We start from the raw sequence: 13,951 nt of genomic DNA, 5'->3' as shown, positions 1-13,951 counted from the left end.
TGTGGACCACCACCCATCTCAGCTGCATCCAGGGTGGCTGGGGCTGAAGGCGACAGGACTACTCAGGAGATCTCCGGTCCTCCAAACAAAACAGCACACATGCAGCCCAGCTCAGACTTTACTTGTGCTGCCTCCAGTATGGTGAACCTGCCTTGGCTGGGCCTCTGCTGCAGGAGGAGGGGGACCCCAGAGGCAGTGAGATGGCCCCAGGTCTCTGGGGATCTTGGGATCCCTTAGAGCCTCCACAAAACCCACTGCACCTAGGAGCTGCATGGCCAGCACACACAAGAATGGTTTACCAACTGACCACAAGTGGCTCTTGCCATTGCCCCAGACTGCCAAAAGGTGGTTAAGTTGAGGTGGCCAACGGAAAACACAGGATGCTCAGCCTGACTGCCAGGCATAGGTCAGTCAATATACGGTCACTTCCTGCTGGCTCTCTTCTGCACCACTGCTGGCTCAGACAGTGCCTCTTGCTGAAGCTGCTCAATCAACTCTTCCACGTAGACCTTGAACAGAGGTACAGGGTCCTACAGGGGCAAGACGGTGTCACAGTGAGGCACTCTGGGGAGGGCAGAAATCTAGCTGCTGTTGGCCAAATACCAAAAGGAATCAGGCATGAGAGGACTGGGCCCCTCAGGCTTGGGCACGGGGTCAAGCGAAGCTGCTTGCCACTCCTCAGACCCCAGTCCAGAGGGTAGTACCCTGTCCATGAGACAGGGACCGCCTTCCCTTAGGGACGTAGGAATCAGGCACCTGCCTGTTTCCCTGCCTTGCAATGCTATAGTCAGAGGGAACAGCGGCAGCTGGCTACTGTGCCACAGGTGGGGGTGCCCTGTCCCAGCAGCTACCACAGGCTCCACACCCTCCTAGGGGACAGATATGAGAAGACCCTAACTCAATACCGGGAAGACTTTGGAGGATGCTAGGCAAACAAGTAGACCACCTCTTGTCACTCTGAGAGTCTTTCTGTCTCTGAATCTATGAAGCAGGCCAGAGGGAGCAGGGGAGTGTCAGGACCTTGAGGGAAAGAACATGCCACGTGGAACCCACAGGGCTGTGGCTCCTATTGGGTGGCTATGCACAGAGGCAACTCCTCCCCAAGCCTGGTTCAGCAGCCCCTCGTCCAGACTCCCCGCAAGGCAGCACACTTCCCCTCCCTGTCTAACAGTGCTTGGCGGCTGTGCCCACCCAAAAAGGCAAGGCAGCTGGTGTTCATACATGCTCACCTTCTCCTCCAGAAGCCTCTGCTTCTCCACAGCCTCGTCCAGTGTCAGGCCAACCCACTCGGCCTCCTCTTCCTTGATGACAAACTCCTGGGCAAGCAGACACGGGACATGTGGTGAGGCTGGGGCAGCCAGCCAGTGGGGCCCATAAGGAACAGGAAATCCAGGCTCAAGCCCTCACCTTGTACTTGTCATAGATGGCTGCCCTTCTCTCGGGGTCATCTGGGTGCAGCTGGGGGTCCCGTCGGGCAAGCCGTAGCAACATCCCTCGCTTCAAGTCCATCCCAAACTTGGAGCACAGGTCCTCCTTTGGGGTCTAGCAGGAAACTACATATAGGTCAGGTGCCGCTGGCAGGGCTGAGCCCACCCCACCAGCCAGCCCCACCCAGATCCTCCTAAACAACTGGCAGCCTCCAGGCCAAAACAGAGGAAGAGCCAAGAGCCAGGAAAAAAGTGACTATATTCACTTTGTTCCTAGTGGGCAACACAGCCGCCCACAGCAACAAATTCTCCTGTGGGCAGCAGGCCCCAACAGGGGCTACCCAGAAAGGGGCATGGTCCCACTCACGTTTCACTAGTGACCCTTCACCTCAGAGACCAGCATTCCCAAGTGGATGCTGATCTACCCTGCCCTCTTTGACTGGCTGTCTGACAACACTCGCCTTCAGGATGTAGAAGTCGAACCCATAGGCCTCATCGATGAGGTCCAAGGTGCGCATGGTCACGGTCACGGAGAACTTCGTGTCCAGGATCTCACTATAGAGCTCACGCTGAAACAGCTGTGGCTTCCACACCTTCTTCACCCTCTTCGAGAGCTGAGAAGGCAACAGAGTCCTTGTGAGTGCTCCTGCTTCTCTCAGCAGACCTGAGTGAGACCCAATGTCCCTTCCTGAGATTCGGGATATGGAGCCAGATGGACCAGCCCCCACCCGTGTACCTGGTTGCCCACCAAGAGGTCAGCTGCTCCATAGGCAGCCTGGCACCGCCAGACCTTGCCCAGGTTGCTGGTGTGTTTCAGACACAACACAGACACAGTAATAACTCCATGATTTACATTTTACACCAGTGTCCAAGAGGTCAAAGGCAAAGGGAGATGCTAGCCTGAGAGGCCTTCCCCAGAGGGCTCAGGAGTACCCCCCAAGTATTCCACCAGAGGCAGCACAGTGTCAGGGACAGACTTAGGAGACTTGCACCCAGATGGGTATCATAGTTTTCCAAAGTGTGATGAGAAAGTGGTAGTGCCAGCCTTATAAGTGTCCCTAGAAGTGACAGAAGCAAACTGTGGCAAGTCAAACGAACAGGTAGGTGACCACAGACCTCCATTCTCTACCTCCTCTCAACACACAGGCCTCCTCCCTCATCCTTACACTTGATCTGGGCCACCACCCTAGAGCCTCTGCAGTTGCAGTTCCCCATATGAACCACCCCTCTAAGGATATCCTGTTGGTTTCACAAGGAATAGAGGTCCCCAGAACTGTGCCTCTTCACAACTTAACATACGCCTTTAAGGACAATGCCTCCATCAGACTGTAATCACTCCTGGGGTTAGTCCATTTGCTCTCCATGGACCTCCGGTGTCCAGCACGGAGCCCAGAGCAGCAAAGCCCTGGACAGTCCCCCCGAAGTCTGCCCTGCTCACCAACCTTGTCGTTGTTAACGTATCTGTGGCCCAGGATCCAGCCCTCGCCTCCCCAGAGCCCCAGCTGGGACTCCGGAGGGTAGTGAACAGGAATGGGCACATCCTCCACGCGCTCCCGCTGCCCGTTTTTGGGGTTGATTTTGAACTTGGCCCCGTGTGGCCTGTAGTGCACAGGAGTGGGCGTCCTCGCTTCCTCCAGGGAGCGCAGGTAGTGCTGGGGCAGGCGGGAGTAGATGCCGTCCCGCAGCCTGAGCTGCTTCCACAGATGGACCGGGAACTTGTGCAGGGGCATCGCCGCGAGCCTGGCGAGAGGCAGGGGAACGCTGTCACGCCGCAGTCCCACTAGCCCCTGACCCCGACCCCCGGCGCAGTCACGACCCCGACCCTTCGCGCTGCCTCAGCCCCCAACCTTGGTTGCCCGCGCGCGCCAACTACTGACCCTGACTCCTCGCTTAACCCAGTCTACCTCCAGGAGTTCCGCGCCCCGCCGGAACCGGAAGTCGCGCTGCGGGACTCTGCCCTCACGCGCACCTCACTGGTTGCAAAACCCGTCCGTTTACCCTCTCGTCCCGTCTCCTATTCCGTCTTTTAGGGACCGCGGAAAATGCCCTACCAAGACTGCGTCGGCCGTAGGCACCATCGGCAAGTGCGGCCTGTTTTCCGCGAGCAGAAGACGGGGGCGGGGATTGTCATCCAGGGTCCTACCTCCTTTCCTCCGGGAAGGAGCGCAGAAAACAACGTAAAAACTCTTGTCATGAAATTTAACTGTAGACTATTAAATCCATCAATCACAGAGAAATAAGAACTACATAAAAATATGCCTTAAAATTTTTTTACCCCCCCAAGAAACCACATAAAAATGCTTCCCCTTTATAAACCCTGAGAATTCTACGACGGCCAAGAGGAGGATGACTAGGAGGCGGGGCGGGGGGGGGGGCGGAGTGGCGCTCTCTAGGGAAGTCCCAATGGCTGACTGAGCCTCTACAACTCCGGCTTCCCATGGCCTTGTCTCACACTCCTCATACAGATAGAAGCCCTCTGTGCTGTTGCCTTCGGTAGGGGCAGGGCCCTGCTCATTGGGCAACAAGGGAGAAAAGCTGGGCCATGTCTCTGGCAGCCTCTCTCCAAACACATGCCTGGGTCAAGGCAAGGTGGCAGCCATCACCTCCACTCCTGAGAGCAACTCAAGAAGATGCTCCGTAGACAAGAGCCCAGGAACCCATGGGGTGGGTGGAGACACAGTAGGGGCAAGGTATGTCCTATGTTGCTGGTACCCCCAGAGCAGCACCTCCAGAACAGCTTGGCAGTGGCAGCTCTTCTCGAGCCTGCAGCTCCAAAGCTGAGAGCCAAAGAGAGAGAAGAGGCAGGGCACAACATCCAGAAGCCAGCCACCCCTATGTCATTCATGGATGCTGGACCCTACATCCTCCAGTGTACATCATCAGCTCTCCGATGACCATCGTCACCCCTTCCAACCGCAATTATATCAGCAGAGTACATCCCCATGTCTGAGAGTAAGCTGGCATTCACGAGCGCATGGTGTCAGGGAGCCAGGATACAAGGAGGGCACAACTCCTAGTCTCAGTGGCAGTGAGGGGCCCATGGGAGGTAGACTCAGGCCTCCTCTGCTTCCATAGGTCTCACATCACAGCCTCACAGGGGAACAGGGCAGTAGAGGACTCTTTTTCCATATCTGTAACTGTCCCCAGGCCAGTAGAAAACAGAGCCTGCCCCCAAATGGTACCTGTGGTCTCCAGGCAGCCAGGCCCCAAGAGCCACCGCAGAACCAGCTGGGATCTGCAGAGGGATGGAGTCAACTGGCAGCTGGCAGGCACAAGGGAATTGGGGGATGTGGTCCTCTCCTCGGAAGGAGGAAGCAAAGGGTGTGCAGGGCAATTTTATTCAGTTGGAAATCCATCTGGGCAGGGGTCCCTCTCCCTTGGTCCTGCCCCTGGCTAGAGAGGTCATCATCAAAGCTTCAGGTGTCCCCAAGCTGGCCTCATTACGTCACTGTATACAGTTCTTCCCGGTGGTTCTTGCAGATCTGATAATGGCAGGTGAACTTCTGTGAGCAGGCCCAGGGCTCAACATGCTTATCACGTGGTGGCAGCAGGAATGCTGCACTCCCTGCCAGCAGCATGTGCCAGATGCTGTGGGTGTAGTAATAGTTGTCACTGGTCATCATAGAAGTGTAGATGGTAATGGCCAAAGCAGCCATGGAGATGCCAGGCAGGAGATAGAAGACCCAGCGCTGCCAAGAAGTGGGGTAGCAGTGGCGCCGGTGCCCACAGCGGTACACCTGGAAAAAAATGTCACACGAGCATTGGTACAGGGGCTGCAGCTGCAGCTCCCAGGGGCCCACCCAGGTCTGGGCAGCAGGACCATGGTGTGGGCATGGGGAGGGGCTTAAGGGCACAGAGTCCTGACGGAGCCTCAGGCCTAGACTTTGGCATAAAGACACCCTGAGGCTTATAAGTGCCACTGGAAACCCTCAGCAGATATGTAGGACTCAGACCCAGGACCAGGAACATGGCCAGAATGAGGGGCCAGTCTCTCTTTTCCCAGAGTGGGGGTCTGTGGGGAGCCCACACTCTCTTATCCACTTGGAGCTCCTTACCCACATGGTGACCATGATCACAAAGGCAAAGAGGCAAGGCCCCATCATGTTCCAGGCGCCCCTGCGATCCAGCTGTAAGGACATGGCAAACACTAGTGTGCCCAGGAGAAGCAGAACCTGAGTAAGATACAGGGACGACCATAGGGTCACAGGAGCCCCAGGCCAGGTTTGTCTGTGATGGAACAAGATCCAGCAGGAGCAAACCTGAGCATGCTGGTCATCCTGCTGGCCCCCATTGCCCCTCAGCACCTGTGCCTGTCCCCTTGCAACTGCTGACACACTTTGTCCTGCTCTGCTGGCAGGGAGGGAAGCACCCCTCCTCTAGTTACTGATCCATCCACAGGTAAATTTCTGAGGTACCACTTAGCCAGGCAAGGCACCGGGACACATGTCTCCATTGGCTAGGCTTGGCTGCTGCAGAAAAGTCCCCAAAGTGTCAACAACAGGGACTTCAGGATCACGGCTGGGGGCTTCTCAGAGAGATCTGGCCTAGGATTGGGGCTCTAAGCCTCCTCCCTGAAGAAAGCCCTGGAAGAAAGATGGGTTGGTGGGGAAGGGGCCTCACCTAACCCTGACCTCCACCTTCCTTTCTTGGAATCCTCCAAGCAGCAAGCACAGTCCCTTCCAGCTAGCAGAGGCTTCTTCCAGAGACCGACTGGTCATTAGAGAGATTGGAGATTTCTAAAGGCAGCAGGCAAACCTTCTTTCTGGTCTTCCTATCAATATGCCATATGCAAGGGCTTCTGCTTCCCCAGAGCCCAGACCCAGGTGTCAGGAGGCCACTTACATATTTCAGGGCTGCCTTTAGCCGTGCCATGCAGAGGATGGTGACCCAGATGGACACTCCAGAACCCAGGAAGTCACAGTATTGCAGCGTGTCGTAGTTGAGTATACACAGCACCGCCTCCCCGGGCTGGTCACAGGCATGATAGAACTGTGGGGCAGGGTGGTGAGCAGACGCCCAGACCTCCCTACCATCCCCACAAGGGCAGGTGGGCCTACCGTGGAGAAGAACATGGTGTAGGCATAGATGGAGGCCTCCACCAGGAGGCAGCGGTACACAGAGAGGGTGATGGGAGCCAGGAACATGAGGTTGCTGAGGGTGAGCAGGAGCGTGGCCATCCTCTGCTGGGCTGTGCTCTGGGCAGTGCTGTTGTCCGTGCAGCTCCACCCACGCCAGCCTGTGGGCCAATGCGATGCCAAAAGAGCTGAGACTGGGCAACTGAGACCAGGCTAGGGGGCACTTCTGAACCTCGGGGTCTACCCCTCACCCAGGGCCCCACAGAAAAGCCCCTTTCTTACCCAAGAGTAGGCTGAGACAGGTGTGGGCAGGTGTGAGGCATGTGGGTAGGTATAGACCAGTGTGGGACAGGTGTGTATAGATGTGGAGGTGTGCGCAGAGGTGGTACTCATGTGGGCACATGTGGAATAGGTATGGGACATGTGTAGGCAGGGGAGGCCAAGATCAGGAGGCAGTACCATCTGTGGGAGTGCCTTTCCATGCTTGCATAGGAGATTGGGCATGTGTGACAGGAATGCGGAGGAAGCATTTGCCCTTGCTCTGTAGGGATACTCTCCAGCCTTGGCTAAACTGGGATGGGCTCCCAGAGGAAATCACAGGGCCAGGAAGCAAAGGGCAGAAGTTTCCAGAGGCACCTAGGCCTGGCCCTCACCTGCCTTGCAGCTGCAGCCCGCATATAGATAGCCATGTCTGCGCAGCAGGATGCACTGGCCATAGGGCCCACAGTCGTCCAAGCAGGGCACGAGGTACAAGGTGGTCTCTATGAGAACCTTGGCCTTCTCACACTCCCTGCAAGGAAGGGGCCATAGGAAGACTGGTTGCTGAGGTTTGCTGGCTGGTTCCTCCTAGTGCTTTCATTAGGCTCTTAGAACCCAGAATGTAGGGACCCAAGCTCTGAGCCCTGTAGGACAGCAGCCATGAGCTCTGCAGAAGACAAGATACTCCTTCCCCCTCATCCCACCCTGTAAGGGCTGTAAGGGCTATGTCCTGGACTCGTCCCCCTCCTGTGTCCTGGTTCCGAGGGCTACCTAGAGAGGGGCGGCCAAGTAGAAAAGAGGACTCCTTCATAACTCTGGGAAAGCAACTGACCCTGTGTCACTCCCAAACTCAGATGCAGGCAGCCCCATCCATGGTCCTGAACGCAGTGATTCCGCCACCTGCCTCAGCTGGTATTTCTGGGTGGCACCCACCCCAGCCCCTAAGTTTACTTACTCAGGACTCTGAGGGCACACAAGCTGCAGGGAGAGGTACCAGTTGTCTGTCTCTGGGTAGGGAATGATGAGTTTGGCCTTGCGAGATGAGGTGCTCAGAGACAGGGAGTAGCCCTGGAAGAAGGCTGTAGGGAAGCAGGAAGGCATGGTGGTCAGGAAGGTCAGAAGTGGCCAGAGGGGCTGGCCAGGGTCGCTTTGCCAGAAGCTGCCTGCCTATACCTGTGGTGCAGTTGAGTGAAGTGTTGAAGAGGAGGAAGGGTGAGGCAGCATTCACGCAGACCATTACCAAGGTGTTGTTGGAAATCATACTCTGGAAGGAGTAACCATGCAGTGTCAGCCCTAAGTTCCCAGTCTGGTGCTGGGCACTGTTCTCTGTGGCTCCCACTGGCCCAAGGCCCACCCTGGACCATTTCCCTCCAAGCCTAGGAACACCCAGCTTCTGATCCCATCCACACTCCCATTTCCTTGGGCATAGTCCTGATGCCCTGTAAAACAGGTCTCCCTTTCTGTAAATGGTACCTCTATTCTGGCCCAGTGCCTGTTTGGGGTCATTCTGTTGCCTGAAAGGCCACCCCAACCCAGTGTCCATAATAAAGTCAGTTCAGGAAGGCCTGAGCATCATCACTCAACCTGGGCAGGTCTGAGCCCTGAGCTGAGCTGGCCATGAGGTGCTCACAAAGGTACCTTGTTGGCCCACAGGGAGATGGTGAGGGAGCCCCCACTGTCCATGCCTGTGTTGAGGTACAGCCGCATCACCGAAGGCATGCCTGAGTGCACCAGCACTGAGACCCTGTCCATGGGCCTGAAGTGCACAGACACCACATCCATATCTTCCCGCATGACCTGGTAGTTCACAAGGCAGAAAGGGCCACCACCCACCCTGATGTTCCTGCCCAGGTCCTGGTAGCCAGGGCTTGGGGACAACAGACCAGTGGAGGCATTGCAGCTCTGGTTTGGGCTGCTCTGCAGAAGCTGCTTGAAGTTCACAATCCATGGCCTGCAGGCTGTCAGGAGAACAAGGGGTTCAGCTAGAGGACGTGAGGGGGCAGAACCACCCCTACCCTGCCCTCCCTATGCAGCCCACCTGTGAGAGTAACTACAGCGCTGAAAGCCACTGACACATGGGGCCCTGCCAGGCTCTTGGCCGTCACTTGCAACCAACGGTCCCAGGGTGGTGAGGGCAGCAGCAGGTGGCACACCCAGGCAGGGCCGGTGCAGGTGAGCACTTTCTGAAAGTTGCTGGGCAGGGTGGCTGAGCCCACAGTGAGGTGCACAGGGCAGCCCAGGCTCCCGTTGGAAGCACAGCCCTGCAGCTCCAGCCGCAGCTCCTGGGTGTACTCAGGGACAAAGATTCTGCAACCAAGGGGGATGGCCAGGCTTGGGTTCTATGGCTTCTAATCACCTCCCCTTATTGCTCACACTCAGAGCAGTAGTCCCACTTCCCAGCACAACCCCAAGACCTAGGCCCCACCTCTCTCACTCACACAGTGAGGATAGTGGTACCACCCGCTTCACCAAACCTGGAGAATAGGCCTCCCCCAAGGCCCCCACTCACTTGAGGTAGCTGGGGTGGGAGAGAAGTGTCTGTGGAAGGGGCACATTGGGTTCCAGGATGGAGACCTCAACCACCCGCATAACCAGCATGTCAGGCTGGAAGATGTAGGCACAGGTGGGAACAAAGCCCTAAGGAGAGAATGAGAGGTGGGGGAGGGAATGCAGAGGCATGGGCAGTGGACGGGGCAGGACCAGAGACCTCAGGCCTGGCAGGGGGTAAAGGGGGCCAGATCAGAGATGCAGGTTGGACAGGGCTGTAGCAGAGTCTAGAGAAGGTCTACTGTGAGGAGGCGAACAACAGGAACTGGCTATTCCTGCACATTAGTATCCTGCCCCTGCCCATCCCTGGAGGGCAGACCCCTCACCTTCACCTCAATCTTCTGGGATGAGGGGGGCAGGTGAGCAGCCACAAACCAGTCCCCAGGTGCTGGGTGGGAGATGTTGATGGAAGCATTGCTCTGCAGCATCTTGACAAAGAAGGAGGGCTGCACAGAGGTGTTGGCAGGGAAGCTGGTGCCTAATGGGTTGATGACCGGAGGGGCGCCATAGCGGAAGTACCTGGAGTCAGGGATAACAGGGCAGGCATCAGGGAAGTGTGCCCTGGGCTGGGCTCCAGCAGGCGGGCGGGTGGGTGGGCACCTACACAGTGATCTCCACATTGCTGCACATGGGACCGCCGCTCTGGGACACTTGAAGCAGCCAGTGCAGCAGCACGGTGTCTGGAGGCACTCGGAAGTGGAAGAGTCTGGCGCTGCCATACCAGCTATAGAAAGACAGCTTCTGCGGGGCCTGTGAGAACTGCTCTGACACCAGCCTGATGTCTGCAGGAAAAAGGCATTGTCAGCCAGGCCAGGGGTGCTCTGAGGCACCCACCTTCAGGTAAGGGACAGACAGAGAAATTCAGGGGCCCTTCTGCCCTAGCATGGCTCCAGAGAGAAAGGAGAGGGAAACCAGAGTAGGCAGGTTGAGAGCTCCTGGGGTGCCTGGCATTGCAACTTTGACCTTGGCAAAGGTCACTGTCCCCCTCCAGCCCCTGGCAGTTGTCTCTGGCAACTGGTCCCACTTAACAGGCAAGGGAGTTCAGGTTTGAAAGCTGGCTGCCTGCCCAGGCCCACGATAACTTGAGACATAGCCAGACTGGAGCCTGAGTCCCTCCTCACCCAGAGAGGTGGCAAGCAGAGATCTTGGCAGGGAAGCGGACCCCAGGCTGGAAGCCTGGTCAGCTGGGCTGACCAGTGGATGGCTGGCCCCCATGCTCTCGTAGGTACGTGCCCATGCAGAATGGCACAGGGACAAGGTAGGACCCAAGGCAGACAGACTGCCCATGGCCCCACCTAGGGCTCCCCCATGCACCAGTCCCTTCAGTGGTTCTCAGGCCCCTCGTGAAGTGTCCACTGACTTGGGCACAATCTCCACGAGAGCTTGTGTCCAGATCCCACAATGTAATCATCTGCTCCATGAGTAGGTGAGGGTGCCCACCCAGGACCCTCCCTATTGGGGGTCCCCCAGAACAGCATGACCTGGGTGCTCTCTGCCATCCTGTAGGTGGCTGACCGCCCCTGGGGTCTGGCCACAAGGTGCCTGGGCTGGACAGCAGGGAGCCTGGCCCAGCACCAGCTCAGGCCTCGTGCTCCATGTGACCTTGGGTGTCCTTTCCCCTCTCTGGGTCCCAGCTTCCTTGTGATTTGGCTGAGGTGACTAGCACCTTCCTTTGGGTGCCCCTCCCACCAAAGTTAATGAATGTTAAAGTAGTTCTAGAGGAAATACATGTGGACACAGCGGTGTGCTGACTTATTGTCCTCCAAGCTGGGTGCCTCCCTCTGGGAGAGTGGCCAATTCACACTACCCTAGCAGTGTGAGCCAGGTGAACAGGTTAGGGAGCCAGGTGAGCATCTGGCTCTCCTGGCAGCCTCTTGACCCTCCCATAGAGGAACCTTGAGAAAGATAACCCACTAGAAAAGCCAGTTTGAGCTTCAGAGGAGCCCAAGGCAGAAGTAGAATCCATGTAGGATGTACTCTAGGATTTCCAGATATTTGCTGCCCCACCAGCCTGTGTTCTGAGTGCTAGGCGGTCAGGAGCCACTGAACTAACACAAACTTTTCTACTGAGGTTGCTGTAGCCCCTAGGATAACATGACAAGGGCCCAAAAACATAAGTGCCAGTAACTGAGGAAGGAGAGCCCCCCACCTCTATCTCAGCACCATAGGCCTTAGAGAAAGTCAGACAGCTGGGCCCCCAGCCTCTAGATGGGTGCATGACAGAGGAAGCCACCTTGCAGTGTGCAGTCCCCTGACCTGAGATGGGAAAGACCTTCTTGCCCCCACCGACCCTAGAGTAGCAGCCTAACAGCACCTGGGATCTAGCTGGTAGCTGTGAAGTTTTATCAGGCATACAAGAGATAAGAGACCTGTTCAAAGTCACCCTAAGATCCAGTGATTCCCTACTGTTAGGGTCACATGACCCCTCCAGCACCACCCCCCTAGCTCAGTAGGCCGACCTCCCTGCCCAAGATGCCCACATCATTATCTTGGTGAATATTAGTAAATTGGTCTGAGCTGATGTGGAAGTCGCATTTCTAACATCAGGGAGCAAAGGTCTCATGCACCCCCACCCTATCCCATAGCCCCCTCCAAGGACAAAGAGATTTGGGAGAAAGACAAAGAAAGTCTCTGAGCCTGTCCCACACCCTCCAAACTAGGAGGGCCACTTGATGCAAAGACCCTGCCTACCTACCCACAGATCTCAGAAGCCTGGACTACATACACTTCTGTCTGCCCCTCGGGAGGCCTGGGAGGTAAAGGGGTGTGCCACATTTCCCATAGTCATAATCCCCTAAACAATGACCCCCTAAACCAGCCCCAAACTTCAGGATGGAAAAAAGAAAATAAGGGTGGCAGTATCTAATGGAACAACTTAATTAGGAGCCATTTCGGAGAAACTACCTTTCATTTCAAGTTCAGAAACCAAAGCCACGGTCCTCAAAGAAACTGAAGTTTGGAGGAGCAAGATTTCAGAGGAGGAGGGGCTAGAAGCAGGGAATGGAGGAGTACAAGTCCCAGAGTATCTTAGATGAGCTGCCTAACTCCCCAAGAGGGCATCTGGGCCTTTGCAGCCCTGCCAGTCTGGCCACACGGCCTCCTGGAACACCTGGAAGTGTCCCAGCCCCAGGGAGAACTCTGATAGACAGCACCTCCTAGTCTAGACACCTCCTTGGGTCACGATCAGTGGGGACTCTCAGGGAGCAGAAATGCAAAGAGAGGGCAGCAAGTTTCACACCACTGAACTACCCTGGCCTATCAGGCTCCTCAGGGCCATATGGGAGTCCCTCCAAAAAGCAAGGCCAGCTGTTGAAAGTGACTGCACTAGGGGTGGTGGTTACTGTGGGAGGGGTGGAGACATGACAACGTAGGCCCTTATTCCAGGATCTATGCAACTTTCCCTCAAATCTGCCCTTCTCCCAGACCAGATAGGGCCTGGGAATCCCATTGCCCAATCTTTCCTTTTTAGTGGGCCTGGCAGCTGGAGCTGAGTCCCCCCGGACCCTTCCACCTCCACGACCTGAACGCGTTGGGAGGATGAGAGAACGAAGGGCGCACTCTAAGGGACCCATCTGGCTGAACCCGGCTCTGGGGACAGAGGAAGGGTCGAGAGCGTCCTTTCCACCCTGACCCCTCGCACACGGGGCGCTCCGCAAGGAACTGACCTACGTCTCCAAACCGGGATGGGGTACCGGGCCCTGCGCCCGCGCCAGGTGAGCTCACAGGTGCCCCCAGGTAAGTCACAATCCCGGCCCCGCCCCCCGCTCTCTGCCCCCCACGACCACCTGCGCCCCGGGATGGCGCCTGCCGATCTGCGCTCGCTCACCGCTCTTCCCGCAGTCGCCAGCGGTGGCAGGAGGGGGCCGAGCGAGCAGCAGCAGCAGCAGCGGCCCCGCCACTGCCGCCGCCACCGCCGCGCCCCCGGTCCCGGTCCCAGCCCGGCCCATGGCTCCGCGCTTGGCCCGGCGCTACCCGGACCGCGTCCCCGGCCGCCTGCCCCCGCCGCCGCCCGGGCAGCCACCGCCGCCACTGCGGTTCCTGCCGCCGCCGCCGCTGCCCGGGGCTCCCATAGTCCCGGCCGGTCCCGGCAGCCGGCGCCCGGGGCACTTCCGCCTGCGAGGCCCCGCCCCACCAGGAGCCGACTGGAGAGCGGCGCGCGGGGCTCCGATCTAGGGGCACCGGGACCACAGAGCTTGGGGTGCGGGGGGAAGGAAATCCGAAGGAGGAGGCGGGCTGGGGTCGACGTGGGTAAGGGGGTCGACTCGGGGCTGGGGGCGGAGCGGGGGGCTCCATGAGGGGCAGGGGGCGATGTGGGGTTGGAGCGACTCATGCTGGCGGACAGACGCGGGGCCGGGGACCATGTGGGGATGGAGTGAGTGTGAGAGGAAAATGGGTTGAAGGGAGGTTGTCGACTGAGGGGAACAACGCGTGCAGGTAGAGGGATGCAAGGCGGGATGGATGGGAAGGAGATTGGAATTTCCGGCGTGAATTAGAATATGCCAGAGGTTTCAGGCGGTGGGGGACGCGCAGAGCGTCCCAAATGCTTCCTAGAGGCGCTGGGTGGTCCACGGGACGCAAGCGTCCGTGGGTTCACTGAATCGTGGGCCAGGCGCAGCGGGGCAGGCGGCGGAGGGGCGCTGGCGG

The 13,951-nt window shown here is 57.7% G+C and overlaps 2 protein-coding genes across 5 annotated transcripts; both read right to left on the bottom strand.

Moving 5' to 3' along the window:
* Positions 1-268: 268 nt before the first annotated feature.
* Positions 269-3,385, bottom strand: MRPL28 (mitochondrial ribosomal protein L28). Of its 2 annotated transcripts, XM_016136742.2 has the most exons (6): positions 3,305-3,385; positions 2,870-3,167; positions 1,889-2,041; positions 1,408-1,542; positions 1,230-1,316; positions 269-530 (listed from the first exon to the last, which is right to left on the bottom strand). In XM_016136742.2, the coding sequence occupies exons 2-6, from the start codon at positions 3,155-3,157 to the stop codon at positions 423-425; spliced, it is 771 nt and encodes a 256-aa protein (XP_015992228.1). In that variant the 5' UTR covers positions 3,158-3,167; positions 3,305-3,385; the 3' UTR covers positions 269-422. The 2 variants fall into 2 exon arrangements, with proteins under 2 accessions (XP_015992228.1, XP_036081870.1); XM_036225977.1 differs by lacking the exon at positions 3,305-3,385 and having other exon boundaries at positions 2,870-3,278.
* Positions 3,386-4,746: 1,361 nt separating this feature from the next.
* Positions 4,747-13,370, bottom strand: PGAP6 (post-glycosylphosphatidylinositol attachment to proteins 6). Of its 3 annotated transcripts, none has more exons than XM_036225972.1 (13): positions 13,134-13,370; positions 9,912-10,089; positions 9,634-9,826; positions 9,270-9,397; positions 8,799-9,067; positions 8,399-8,718; positions 7,934-8,024; positions 7,716-7,839; positions 7,156-7,292; positions 6,485-6,663; positions 6,270-6,395; positions 5,483-5,599; positions 4,747-5,164 (listed from the first exon to the last, which is right to left on the bottom strand). In XM_036225972.1, the coding sequence occupies exons 1-13, from the start codon at positions 13,252-13,254 to the stop codon at positions 4,868-4,870; spliced, it is 2,280 nt and encodes a 759-aa protein (XP_036081865.1). In that variant the 5' UTR covers positions 13,255-13,370; the 3' UTR covers positions 4,747-4,867. The 3 variants fall into 3 exon arrangements, with proteins under 3 accessions (XP_036081865.1, XP_036081866.1, XP_015992222.2); XM_036225973.1 differs by having other exon boundaries at positions 6,270-6,416; positions 8,594-8,718; XM_016136736.2 differs by having other exon boundaries at positions 6,270-6,416; positions 13,134-13,368.
* Positions 13,371-13,951: the final 581 nt, after the last annotated feature.

This window comes from Rousettus aegyptiacus, unplaced genomic scaffold, assembly GCF_014176215.1.
Source record: "Rousettus aegyptiacus isolate mRouAeg1 unplaced genomic scaffold, mRouAeg1.p scaffold_m13_p_8, whole genome shotgun sequence".
In the NCBI taxonomy this organism is placed as follows: domain Eukaryota; kingdom Metazoa; phylum Chordata; class Mammalia; order Chiroptera; family Pteropodidae; genus Rousettus; species Rousettus aegyptiacus.
This window is presented reverse-complemented; position numbering and strand designations above follow the sequence as displayed.

Bases quoted from the DNA above. Each gene is read 5' to 3' on its own strand.
- MRPL28 (XM_016136742.2), bottom strand. From the start codon at position 3,157: ATGCCCCTGCACAAGTTCCCGGTCCATCTGTGGAAGCAGCTCAGGCTG. The intron at 2,042-2,869 runs GTTGGTGAGCAG...TTGCCTTCTCAG, and splicing joins GATACGTTAACAACGACAAG to CTCTCGAAGAGGGTGAAGAA. The intron at 531-1,229 runs GTGAGCATGTAT...TTGCCCCTGTAG, and splicing joins AGAGGCTTCTGGAGGAGAAG to GACCCTGTACCTCTGTTCAA.
- PGAP6 (XM_016136736.2), bottom strand. From the start codon at position 13,254: ATGGGCCGGGCTGGGACCGGGACCGGGGGCGCGGCGGTGGCGGCGGCA. The intron at 9,398-9,633 runs GTGAGGGGTCTG...TTCTCTCCTTAG, and splicing joins CCCAGAAGATTGAGGTGAAG to GGCTTTGTTCCCACCTGTGC. The intron at 6,664-7,155 runs GTGAGGGCCAGG...ATTGGCCCACAG, and splicing joins GGGCTGCAGCTGCAAGGCAG to GCTGGCGTGGGTGGAGCTGC.